The 12,500-nt window shown below is 52.1% G+C and overlaps 3 protein-coding genes across 7 annotated transcripts in view; 1 reads left to right on the forward strand and 2 right to left on the reverse strand.

Moving 5' to 3' along the window:
• The window catches only part of LOC126573420 (NPC intracellular cholesterol transporter 1), a 27,662-nt gene extending 26,292 nt beyond the window's left edge, over window positions 1-1,370 (forward strand). For all 5 annotated transcript variants that reach the window (XM_050233517.1, XM_050233519.1, XM_050233518.1 and 2 more), the window contains one exon: window positions 1-1,370. This exon is cut by the window's left edge and continues 1,743 nt beyond it. The gene's annotated coding sequence lies outside the window, so the exon portion shown is untranslated.
• Window positions 1,371-1,618: 248 nt separating this feature from the next.
• LOC126573451 (uncharacterized) lies at window positions 1,619-3,316 on the reverse strand. The gene is made up of 3 exons (XM_050233598.1): window positions 3,217-3,316; window positions 1,908-3,148; window positions 1,619-1,822 (listed from the first exon to the last, which is right to left on the reverse strand). Exons 1-3 carry the CDS (start codon window positions 3,314-3,316, stop codon window positions 1,619-1,621), a joined length of 1,545 nt encoding a protein of 514 aa, XP_050089555.1.
• A 6,447-nt stretch (window positions 3,317-9,763) lies between these two features.
• Window positions 9,764-11,542, reverse strand: LOC126573455 (uncharacterized). Its single transcript, XM_050233602.1, has 3 exons — window positions 11,498-11,542; window positions 10,146-11,405; window positions 9,764-10,044 (listed from the first exon to the last, which is right to left on the reverse strand). Exons 1-3 carry the CDS (start codon window positions 11,540-11,542, stop codon window positions 9,853-9,855), a joined length of 1,497 nt encoding a protein of 498 aa, XP_050089559.1. The 3' UTR covers window positions 9,764-9,852.
• Window positions 11,543-12,500: the final 958 nt, after the last annotated feature.

A 12,500-nucleotide genomic window follows, 5' to 3' on the forward strand; every position in this document is an offset into this window, starting at 1 on the left:
TTATTTAGGGAATGATTGAACATAGGAACCCAAAGGTGAAAAGGGAAAATGATTCTAACGTTGATGGAGCGAGTGAAAGAAAAAAAACCAATCCTAGTAAGCTGGTCGTATGAACGGGGAGAGTTGTTTGTGCAACAGCATGCAAAGCGTAGTTGGTATATGGAGATAGTTTTTAGAAAGAAAACGTTTTTGACCAGAGCAGAATGTGCCGCGAAGGTATACTGGTTTAAGTTGGAAGTGTAGGAAATGTATTAACAGCCCGTTGAACGATTGATCTGTTGCTTGTTGTTGGTTTTAACAGTATACTGTGTGGGGGGGAAATGAGTGAGTATGGCTTAACGATGGTGGTGGTGATGATGGTGTGCAGTGGCACACTAGGCAAGCATATCGATGACATGGTTTCCCACGCTGGTGTCAGTCAAAGAAACCTAAATTGGGTTACCAAGGGACTGGATAAGAATGAGTTGAATGAGAAACCGAACCACGACGACCGCTCGCTCTTCTATCCTAGTAACACAGTTTTGTTCGCGTGAAGAGGAAAGATGTATGCAACCTTCAATGTCTAGAAACACAAAAAAAATCAATGATACCGTTTACTGTATATAGTGGAAACCCTTGCAACCAACCACAGCAACCGGAACAATCGACAAACCGAGGCACTAGAGCTTTTGTGGAGCGGAAGAAAAGTCGGTGGTGTTACTTCGGATACGAACCAAATGCAGCGCGGTAGTGTAGCGACAGTAGGTAGAGTAGCGCGAAGCGTCAACCGTTTAACCGTTTCGGGCAGGTAAAAGTGTCTGAGCAAAGCTAATGAATCAGTTTGATAGCTCATTCGTATGTGGGAACGCTGCACATAGTGAAACGCCATGACTGCTACGACTGTTCCGTTTCATTTTTTTTTATCTGCAAACTCAAGCTTCTTGTGATTCCATTTATAGTAAATTGCAAACAAGTATTCTCTTTCGCGTCCTACATTCGCCGGCAGCGGTAGGGTAGTATGCGGGATGTGGTTAATGTATTTCTAGTTAGGATCATGTTGATACCTTCTTTCGTTGTTGCTTTAACTGGCCGGAATGGCACTGTTTTGTAGGAGCATATTCGTCCGATGAATGTTGGCCTCTGAAGGCGGATTCATTTTGGTTGCCGCGGCCGTTTCCGAAACGCGAATGTTTGTTTTTCTTCCCTTTGCTTCACCTCGATTTATATCGCAACAGACGGAACGGGTGAAGCTTGACATTCTAAAAGCGGGTGGGGGGGTAAAGGGCTGATAAATGAGGGATCGCAGGATTAAGGTGAACCGCGCGGGGCAACAACAAGAGAAACAAATACGAAAGTTATGAAAATAAATAATGGAGAGTAAAACAATACAACTAAGGCCTTTTCCATTTGTTCGGCATCGTCACGTACCGAAATGCAACGAAATGGCAGCGCACCACATGCGGATGGTGCACGGTGGAGACGCATGGTTCGATGGTGGAGACGCATGGTTCGTGGAATGGTAACTCGGTGTAACTAGGCAACGAGAACTGGAACGGATGCGCGGTTTCAACAGAGCACACAACCCCCGACTCTTTATCATAGGTGGCGAGGAGCTTCTTTTTATTGAGCAGCCATTTTCCTACACAGCGTTGGCACCGCTAATGTCGCAGCTCGCCATGTCCACCCTGAAGCCCTCGACGGCAATAACCTGCGCGTACTTGGCTGAAGTAGCGCACAAGCTTAGGCGCTGCAGGGTGAATCCGGTCTCCTGCTCCGTGTATTCCTGAAGGTAGTCCAGCTTGCCCTGTACCGTCTGGCTGAGCGTTTGGTAGTGTGTGCCCATCTGCAAAAGGAACAAATGGATCGTCTGCTTAGCTTCGGTTCGGGAGCGATTGCTCCAATTGCTTGTAATGGGGGCTTTAACGTACCGAAGTCATGCAATGGGATCCGTCCGACAGCTTGATGCAGACACTGATCGCTTCGGTTAGATTTTCCACATCGTAGATAATCATCCGCACGATCAGATCCGCCATCTGCTGCAGCATGTACAGGCGCGTTTTCTCGATGTCCTTACACTCGACCTGATCGTACGAGGTAATGGAGAACTGATTCGTCAAAAGGTCGGAATACTTCTTGTAGCAAAACGTAGCGTACGGTCCGGAAGCTAGCAGGGAAGAGATCTGGGCCACGATCACGGGACAAAACTCGGTTTTGAAAAGATTATCAATCGAGCCGGTGGACGCGATCGATCCGTTCAATGTGACGGTGTAGTTCGTAAACAGTGCCGCGTAATCGTACACGTTGTTCAGCGATGTGTTGAGCGCTGTGAGCGTAGGCTGCATGCTTGTGTTGTAGGTACTGATGGCTTCCAGATCGCTCTGGTTCGTGCTGAGAATATCGGTTTGCGGAGTGTACAGCTGATCGACCATATCCGTTACTGCAAACCCAATATTGGCCCCAATATTGACCATTTCCTCTTGAAACGACAGATCGATGGAAGCCATAATATCCATTTCAAATATCGCCCCTGTACTGATGCTAGTGATGAAATCGTCGGCATCCGCGATATTGCCTATCAGCTCCTGGGCGATGTTGATCGTGGACCCGAGGGTCGCTTTAATCGCCAACAGTGCATTCTTCACATCGGTGTACATTACGGGAGTGACGAACTTGTTAATGTTGGCTAAGGGTACGACAACGGTCGGCGAGGATCCAGATATGCTGCGGGCCGCTGCCAGCCCCCTACTCAGGACATCGAGCGTAGTATTGAGCGTAGTGAGCCGTGTAAGTAAATCCCCATAGTTGATGTTCAGCTTGTCGTGCGTAACGTTGTTTAGCGAAGCGATTGCGCTCATCGGTACGGAAAGTCCAGTTTGCAGCAGTTTGCGAAGACTGTCGATGTCCCGGAAGACCGGTGCGAATGCACCGTAGACATCGTTTGAACTGTTCAGGGTTAGCGACACTACTTCATCGCCCAGAACCATACCGCTGGCGGCGATACGGACGGTAATGTTGGTGATGGCCGTTTTTATTAGAACCATCGGCGGATAGTCGTTGACAATCGGAGTGTTGTACGCATCGAGATCATCAAAGGTTACCCTCATGTTTTGCGCTGCTGTCGCTATAGTCGATGCCGCGGTGAGCTTTTGATTAACGCCCAGATCGGCTGCTGCATCCTGCATCGGATAATCGTGGATCACTGTTGGTCGGAATTTTATTCAAACCACCACTGCCAACCCAGTTCGCCAGTGCTTACCTGCAGCAGGTTACCAAGTACCACCAGCAGCAGTAGCAGCGCTATCTGCGCTCCCTGGCCGCTCCCAGTAGCGTGCATCATGATTCTTGCACTCCTTCCAGAGGGCAACTAGGTTGGCCTTCAAATGGGATATTACCAAAAGGGCTTTGCCGAAACGCAGGGACCAAAAAGGATCTCGAACACAACGGTGCACCGTGGATTGAGACGGGCGAGAACTGATTAGGGGAGTGCGATCGTCGTGGCGGGCAGCTGCTGCTGCTGCTGCTGCGCCATCCTACACATCTGTGTACATAACAGGGAGACAGGGAGGCGAGGCACTGGCACTGGCACTGGCCCTGGTCAGTGTGCCAACACAGATAGGCACAGACTGGCAGATGTTTTCGATATTTGCCACGCCGCAAGGCAGGCGAGTGAGTCAGCCTGTGTCGCTTCGCCAAGAGGTCTTCTTTTGCCATTAAATCGGACAATTGCACTGAACGGCCATTGCACAGGTTTCCCGAACAAAGGGCAGTTTATCTTTTCATCTTCCTATATCCTGCCAGCCCGAGGAGATTCAACCTTGAAGCCGATTCCCTTGTGGACACAGCTTTGGCCCGTCGAGTAGGCACTTGCTGGTGGCTCGTGGCGCGACTCGTGGACGAAAATGCAGCTGTATACACATCTGGGAAGACAGCGGGCGAGAGGAATGGTGATGTAGTGCTCGGGTTACCTCTCTCTTAATACCTTCTTCATCACAACCTCCCTCACGCCCCCCCCCCCCCCCACCCATAGTGCAATATTGCACACGCGCCATCGCGCCCGATTGTTGGAACCGTCTACGTCCACAAGCTCGGGGCGAAAAAGTTCACTAATCAACTAAACAGAATTACACCGTTTCAGTGCTTTTCGCTTTATTGCCATTTTTATTGCTGTTGTTGTAGGAGAGAAAAAAAAAACGGTAGCACTGGACTAGGCGCTGGGGCCACTCGTTGCACATATGCCGGCAGCGGATACGAGCTTCTCGGCAGACAGCACTAGGTCGTACTTGGCCGTGGCAAAGCAAGCGCCCATGCGATTGTAGCTGGCCGTCGTCTCCAGTGTGGCCAGCTGGAGCATGTCCTGCTGTTTTGCCACCGCCAGCAGCGCGAGCTCTTCGTAGGCTGGTCCAATCTGGGGAAGCATTCAATGGAATGGTGCATTAGAACCGACAAATGCAAACCGGAAAAGGACCAGATCACTGGTTCACTTACACTGTGGAAACATTCGGTGGTGCCGCTGAGTAGGAAGTAGCATGCCGTCGTATGATCTTGCCAGTTTTCGTAGTCGTAGATCAACTGATCGACGAGCCGGACGGTGATCTCGTAAATGCGCTCCAACCGAATCTCCTCGATCTGGTAGCACTTGGAGTAGTCCTCGACCGTGTTCTCGAGCAGCACGTCGAGCTTGGGCCAGTACTTGTAGAAGCAGTACTCGGCCCACGGTCCGGAAGCGATCAGCACCTGCAGTATCTCGCGCACCGGCTCGCACAGCTGACTATCGAAGAACCGATCCAGATAGTCGTCCAGTGTGACCACGTTTGCCAGATAGTCGGTGAACGTTTGTGTAAAGTTTGTCGACACCTCCGATACGCGATCGATATTGTAGGCGATATCAAACTGATCCAACACGGCACTCATATCGGTGTCCTGCTTTAGATCCGACAGGTAGTACTGCATTCCCTGCAGCACGGTCCACTCGTAGTTGGCGAGTTGCTCGAAAATGTACGCCTCTACCGGTGCGGAAAGTGGCTCCACGTTCATCTTAAAGGTGGCGTAGTACACGATCGCATCATTGACGGCCACCAGGGCCTGGTTCATGAAGCTCGCCAGATAGCTATCCGCCGTCTGGAGATGCTCCAGCGTGAGCGTGATAATGTGATCGAACAGGGGCAGATCGGTTTTGAACTCATGCAGGATGCGCTTGAACGCGGTCACTTGCCTGGGTGTTACGAAGCGCCGGATGACTTCGGGTGCGATCGTGGTCGAACCGTTCGCAATGACGGCGGTGGTGAGGCTGGCATTCAGTGCTTCGAGCTGGCCGGTGAGAAGGGTCAGTGTACCCTGCAGCCGGTTACCGGCATCGGTCAGCATTAGATTGATCGCCGGACCGACGGCAGTTTCAATGGTGGTACGCTCCGGTGCCAGTCCGGTCGCGAGTTGCGTTTGCAGAACCGTGACGGCGGTCAGCGTATCGTTGAACACGTTCAGCAGCGGTCCGTCGGTGTTGTTAGCGAGTGTCTCTAGGGCCAGTGCTACCGCTTGTCCATCGTTCGCAATCTGTGTCGCGATTGTGCTGAGCGCCGTTCGCAGCGTATACAGTCGGGTGTAGTTGGTGGTCAGGGTAATGTTATGGGGCTTGATGGCTTCGAAGCCAACACTGGCCTGACCGGCGATCGTAATGACCTGTGCGGCTCCATTAATGGGCGCGTTAATGCCAAAGTCTGGTATCGGACTGCCATGGACACCCTGCTGCCCCCCCCCCAGCCCCCACCCCCGGAACGAATGTCGGTTAGTCGGGATTGCGATGGCTACGGGAATTGCGCTGAGCTTACCTGAAGGTAACCGAGGGCCAGGAGGGTCACCGCCCAACAACTGTAAATAGGATGCTTCATTTTCTTTCCAAATCGATGCCACAAACAACCGTTTAGCACCGTTTCACGATGCACTGTGTAGGGAACGGGCCATGGAGGTTGGTTCGCTCTTCGGTCCCGTTTCGGTTTTGCCTTGTCTTGCCAGCCCTGTTTGTACAGCTGATTCGGCATTTGCACAGAGTTGCCAGTACAGCCAGTGTCGATCGTGCGTTCGAATCGTTGCCCAAAAACAAGTTGTTTTGTCTGGCACCTAGACGGGATCCTTGAGTGGCGAACACCGGAACCGGAGTCTTCTGTCTTTTGTTCCTGTCCGCAACCGAGGGACCTGTGATGCATGAAGGACATGACTCAAATGCAGGAGTAAACCCCCCCACTGGTAGTCGTAGTAGGCCGTTGGTGCTAAACGAATGCTCTGACAGCACATGGCCTGCTTTGCAACTGGCACGAAAGTCTACTACGCGTATGCCACGGCGGATCCAATGAACGATGAACTATTATGTTGCAAACGAACTGTATTTAATAAAACGTGCCCTGCGCTTGGGCGGAAAAGGACACTTTCCTCTCTCGCCCCTCCCCTTCTAACCATCCCATTCTAGAATCTAGGCACTTCCTTCGTTCTCTTCACCGGATTCGCGTTCGTTGCTAGATTCATGGCTGGACTCGTGTTCGGATTCGTGGCCAGATCCATTGCCAGATTCGTGGCTCGATTCCGGTTCGGAGTCTTCGCTGCTGTGTGACTCATGGCTACCGTGCATATGGCCATGCTTATCGCAGCTCTGCAGCTGATGGCTGATCTCGTGAATGTCGTGCAGCGTGGTGTAACGCGTGGCCTTCACACAAGCCGTTAGCCGCTGAATGCTCGCAGCCAGCTCGTGCTCAACCAGATGCTTAATGGTGTCGTACTCCTGCAGCAACAGTCCTTCGAGCTGATCGTAGAAGCCAGCGAGCTGCGATGAAGGAACGAAAGAAAGAAAGAAACAATCGAATAAGGATCCCTTGGCTTCGTTCCCTTGTCCCTTACCGTTTCCAGACATGTGTCGGCACCCGTGCACATCTCGGCACAGACGGTCAAGTTGTCGACCAGATCTTCGAGATTGAACAGCAGCGTCTCGGCCAGTATCTCGACGATCTTGAGCAGGGTGCGGATACGGTCCCGCTCCGAGCGGTAACATTGACTTGCCGAGTAGTAGTACTGATCGTACAGCTTGAACACCCGCGGGCTAATCCGGGAGAAGCAAAAATCGCTCGACTTGGAACCGATCAGCACGCGAATCGTTTCCTTGATCAGTTTGCACAGGTTCTTCTTGAAGAAGTGTTCCACACGGTGCTCCACGTCGAGGGCCGAGTGGATGTACGCTGACAGGAGATCATTGTACTGTGTGTTCGCTGCCGACACGGTACTGACGGCATATGCCTCCAGCAGACCCGCAAACGATTGGCTGGCCGTCGAGAAGTTCGAAATTTGTTGCAACTGTGGCACCAGCTCGAGGTAGGCGGTCAGCTGGGCACTGGCGAGCTCCTCGAAGGCCTCGGAAGTGCGGCGCAACGTGCGCCTCACCTCGTGCTCGATGTGCTTCTCGAAGTGTTCCAAATCATGCTCACGGTACTCGCCGTACTCGCGCTTTGCCTTGCGCACTATGGCCTGCCAGAACTCGTCCGCCTCGTGCAGCTGGGCCAGCGTGCTCTGCACCACGAACCGTATCGCCGAGGTGGCCGAATGGATGTTGAACACATCGTTCCGGACGTCGTTCTGCGTCTTCGTGAGCACATGACGGCGCACAACGTTCGAGGGGATTGCACCGGAACCGTTGTGTTCATCTTCGGCCGCCTTCACCTCGCTCTGCAGCTTCTGCAGATCGTTGCGTAGCTCGCGCAGTACCTTGCGCAGCTGGCCAAACGAGCTGCGGAACTGTTGCGCTATGAACGGTACCCCATAGTCTTCGGCTAGACGATGCAGTTCCGCATTCAGTCCAGTCTTCACCAGCTGATCCAGTGCAGCGATGGCATTGTAGACCGGTGTGAACGCACCAGGCACCGATGGTCCGCTACTGTTGGCGAGGCTGATGATGCTGTTCAACAGGGTAACACCGGCACTCTTGAAGCTCGCACCGATCGACAGGATATCGTTGCGCACATCGGTGAGCAGCTCGTAGCCCGACTCGAGGTTCTCCGAGGCGGAAGTTGCATCCAGATTGTCCAGGCTGCTGATGACACGTCGTGCCGCCCTGATCACTCCATTCCGGCCCGGTGCCACGTTCCCACGGATACCGAAGTCCGGCTTTGGCATCGCTGTGCTGCCCTGAAAACGGTGAAGGAACACCGGGAACCATTACAACCATTGGTGGCAGCGCGCTGGCACAGACGCTGAACGGCTTACCGGCAGCAAACTGAGCAGGGCGACGGTGGCCAACACGGCCGAGACGGTCGTCACGAAGCATTTACCCATCATGCGAATGCGCTGAAGTGGAAGAAGCGAACAACTATACTAAACACCCCCTCGTGAAACTGTCACCGGTGAACCGTGGGTTGTGGTCGCTTATAAGCTTATTGTCGCGCCCAGCACGCCCGGCATGCCATTGAAGGGCCCACTATGGCTGGCCAGGGCCACGCCAACTAAATCAACAGCCCGCGTGCGCCCGATTGCAGCAAGAAAACGGGGGGGGGGGGGGGGGAAACTAACAGCATGCAGCAGACGGGACTATGCTCTGGGTTAATGCTCTGTTGCAATCCAATCAATGTTACACAACATCGATTGTGGTACCACATTTGAGTAACCAAGACAACGCAATCATCCGCAAGATACGCCCCTCCTCCGTTAAAATGGTGGCGACATCTTCCGCTCGGCCCGGTGCCAGATATGGCACCAGATTTGGGGCTGAGCTATCGAGTGCGATCGAACCGAACACAGGTCTAGTCAGCATTCAATGATACGAACAAGCGAGACTGGATCACATGGAGCCAGGTCGAGAAAAGATAAATGTCCTTTTGGATAAGTGGTAAGCATGTGGTTACAGTGCATGGATGTGTGTTGCTTTATACTTTTTTGTTATAGAAAAGAAAAGAGGAAAAGGACGATAAAGTCTAGAAAGACGAAGCTGGGACATTATCAAAACCTATATAGGTTGTTGGGTAGTTTTTTTTCTGGTTTTCCCATCCTGGGTTTTTTTTTCTATCTCGCGTTCGCATAAAATAATTTAAATTTTACACAAAGTGTTTCCTACAAATCTTGTTACATAAAAAAATGATTGTAACTGTCTAAGTTATGAACGTAAATAGCTTTCCACGACTTTGATTTGATATCAATACTATCAAGAGTGAAGAAACATAGCTCCCTGCCTGATTTTGGCAGAGTTTCATGGAGTTTTTCTTAAATGATTTTTGGTGCGGTTTTTCAGATATAATGTCGCCACAATTCTGCATTCTGATGCTAAGAGCAATTCGGTGATAAGCTAAGCGAATAAGAGTAGGTCGTTTTTTAAACGACGTCCAGATATTTGCCGATTTATATTCGAAATCGGGTACCTCATGCCATCATAGGACTACAGCGTCACTATGCCAATGTACCATCCGTTGCACCATGGCTCATGGCAGTGGTAGCAAATATAAGGTGCACAACCCAGCATACAGAAGTTGTAGTGTAACATCTCATTTTAGGTATTTTTTTGTTCTTCAACCCTCCATTATTATTATGCTATTTATATGAGCGCTTAAAAGAACATACAAAAGCCGGATAATGCTTGATTCTTTGCTGCGTTTGAAATGTGTTGAATGCTACGATTATCGATGGCCGATAGAACGCGTTGCTATGCGCGTTTTATGATGATTTTCACTCACTGTCGAGAATCGGTTGTCTTCGATTGGCTAGCGAGAACAGAACAGAAGCAAGAGCGGCCAGCGATGCCAGCAGCGTTTTTTTGTAAGCACGATATCATTCAACTTTTATTTCATTTATCCCAATCACCCCATCCACCGTTTTGATTAATCGCAATTCGCAATTCGCCCTCACGCGTTAGACGCGATTGTAGCAATTCGTTGTCTCCGAGGAGTAGAAGGCAGCCATAGCAGCCTTGGCCGGGAAGACAATCTTAACGCAAGCGCCCAATCGGTTCATGCTAGCGACCGTTTCGAAATTAACAATTTCGCTCACCGAACCCACCAACAGGGTAGTCTCAGAGTCCAGGGCGCTGTAATAGTTGTCAATCTGCAGAAGAAACCAGAAAGCAAATGGAGCACCGATGGGCGTGAGTGGAAGAGCTCTCGTTCGGTGTATGTTTCTGTGGCACAGCGTGAAAGGATACGTACCGCGTCGAAGCAACCGGCCTGCGCCGCTGCAGGAAGGGCAAGGCAAACCTGCAGATTGGCCAGCAAGTCCTCCACATTGTACGAGAGCTGTACACCGATTTTGCCCAGCACGTCCTGCAGGTGGAACAGACGGAGCAACTCGTTCTGGAAGCACACATCGATGTCGTCGAGCGTTTCACCGATCACGTTGAACAGGAAGTTCGAGTACTTCTCGAAGCAGAACGCACTGTCCACACCGTTGTTGATCAGCACCTGGACGGCTTCGCGGAGCGGATCGCACAGCATCGTGGCGAAATCGGTATCCATATCGGTGACCAAGCTGCCCAGTGACGTGTTGTAGGTCGTGAAGAACGCATCGAAGATCGTACCGGCAAGACTGTTGAACGTAGTGTTAAGCCCGGCAATGGCCTCGTCGATGGTGCTGTTGGCGTAGAACGCCGACAGGTCGTTCGTGATATTCTCGAGCTGGTTGGCCGGAGCAAAACCTGCCTGCGTGGACAGCTCGGTGTAGTAATCCGATTTTACCTGCTCCAAATTGTCCTGGTACGCTACTAGGTCGATGGAGTAGCCCCCGGTGACCCTCTCACCCTCCAGTTTGGTTGCGATGATGAAATCGTCCGCTGTCTGTAGCTGTCTGATCGTCGAATCGATGATTTCGCCCAACGACGGGATTCGGGCGTACAGGTTACGCACCTGCGTCGTCACGGCTGTGACGCTCCTGGTCGGGATTTTGGTCCTGATGATGGTGGACGAAACGGTTGGCGCATTGCCAGCCGCCGTCTGTGCGGACTGCACATTTGCCTCCAGTGCCTGCAGAGCACTACGCAGGTCAATCAAGGTACTGTTCACTCCACCGAAGGCATCGCCAATATCGACGATGATGCTGGTGTCCGGGTAGGTGTTGTTTGCCAGCGTCTCGATCTCCGTCGTCAGAGAACTGCCGTTGACCAGTAGCTGGAAGTTGTCGAGCTCGGTGTACACCAGGCCGAACGCTGTGGCCACCGGTCCGGTGGTACTCATGGACAGCACGGCCAGTGCGTTCGCCAGGCTTCCACCCTTGGTCAGGACGGCCGTTCCGATGGACTGCAGGGCCGCATTCATGTCATCGATCCGGGTGTAGCCCGAGGTTAGGTTGACGAAGTTGTTATCCAACCGATTCAGCCGGTTCTGCAGCAGATTGATGGCCGTTGAACCGATATCGCTCGCAGCCGGTACAACGCCTTTGATGCCCAAGTCTGGGCGGGGGATGGCCCATACTGACTGCTAAAAAAAAAAAAGAAAAAGAAAAAAGGGCGAAACGTGACGAGGGGAACTCAGATAAAAGGGCAGGTTGGAGAAACGGGCGAACTTACCAGCACGGCGCCCAGCAGTGTTAAGGAAAAGAGTGTCGCCTTCATGTTGCCGATTGCCGGTCGCTTGTGAGTTGCCTAACCCTCTGTTCTTCTCCTTTATAGTCCAATTCTGGCTTTCCTACACGTCATCTAGGTACTGCTGCTGCTGCTGGCTGCCTCTCTTCTCCCCATTCTCACTCCCCTTCCCCCCGCGTAAAAGGTCACCGAGCGACAGAATCGCGAATATTACCGCCCCTCCGCCTCCTGCGACCGCTGGTACACTCCCTTTGCACCTGTGCAAATAAGCGCACTCGTCGTTGCGAGGGAGTCTCGAGACTCGAGAACCGCCCAATCCGCACCATGTGCGTCTTATCTTCACCCCCGGGAAAGGGGGGTTGTGGGTAAAATTTCTCCGAAATGTTGCGGTAAATTTGCGTTTCGCGCAACGTGTTTCATGCCCTTCGATACTGTGCACCCATGCATGCATCGTGGCAAGTAGCCGCCAGTACCACCCGCTGCTTGATGCCCGAGAACAAAATTTTCTGTGCAACTATTGATGATTTTAGCAATTTCATGATTTCGCTATTCGCATAGAAAGCATAGACGGAGCAATAGGCAGCAGCATGACGTTGGCAGCATGGATAGCATCGAGGTCCAACTGGAGCATCCAGCTGCACAAATCAGGTGCGAGACAGACCAGGTTTTGCACGCGACGACACCAGTGACGCATGGCAGAGCCAATTCCAAGTATTAGCCAGCCAAAGGGACCTTCACCGGCACCAGGACCCAGCAGCGCCACACGCCACGGATCGTACCATGGTCGGTTGGTCGGTCGGTGGCGTGGCCCCCGCCAAAACAGATCATTTACCCAGCTGCGTTTGGCCAACTGCTCCACATCAGTATCCACAGCGCGATACAGCGCACGATGTCTCCTGAGCTATCGAGCTGTAGATCGCGCTGCTTCGCTGGATCACCGTCTAGACCGCGAGGTTTTCGATTCGGATGCAAGCTTATTAATACGCCG

The sequence above is a fragment of the Anopheles aquasalis genome, chromosome 2 (genome assembly GCF_943734665.1).
Source record: "Anopheles aquasalis chromosome 2, idAnoAquaMG_Q_19, whole genome shotgun sequence".
Lineage (NCBI taxonomy): Eukaryota > Metazoa > Arthropoda > Insecta > Diptera > Culicidae > Anopheles > Anopheles aquasalis.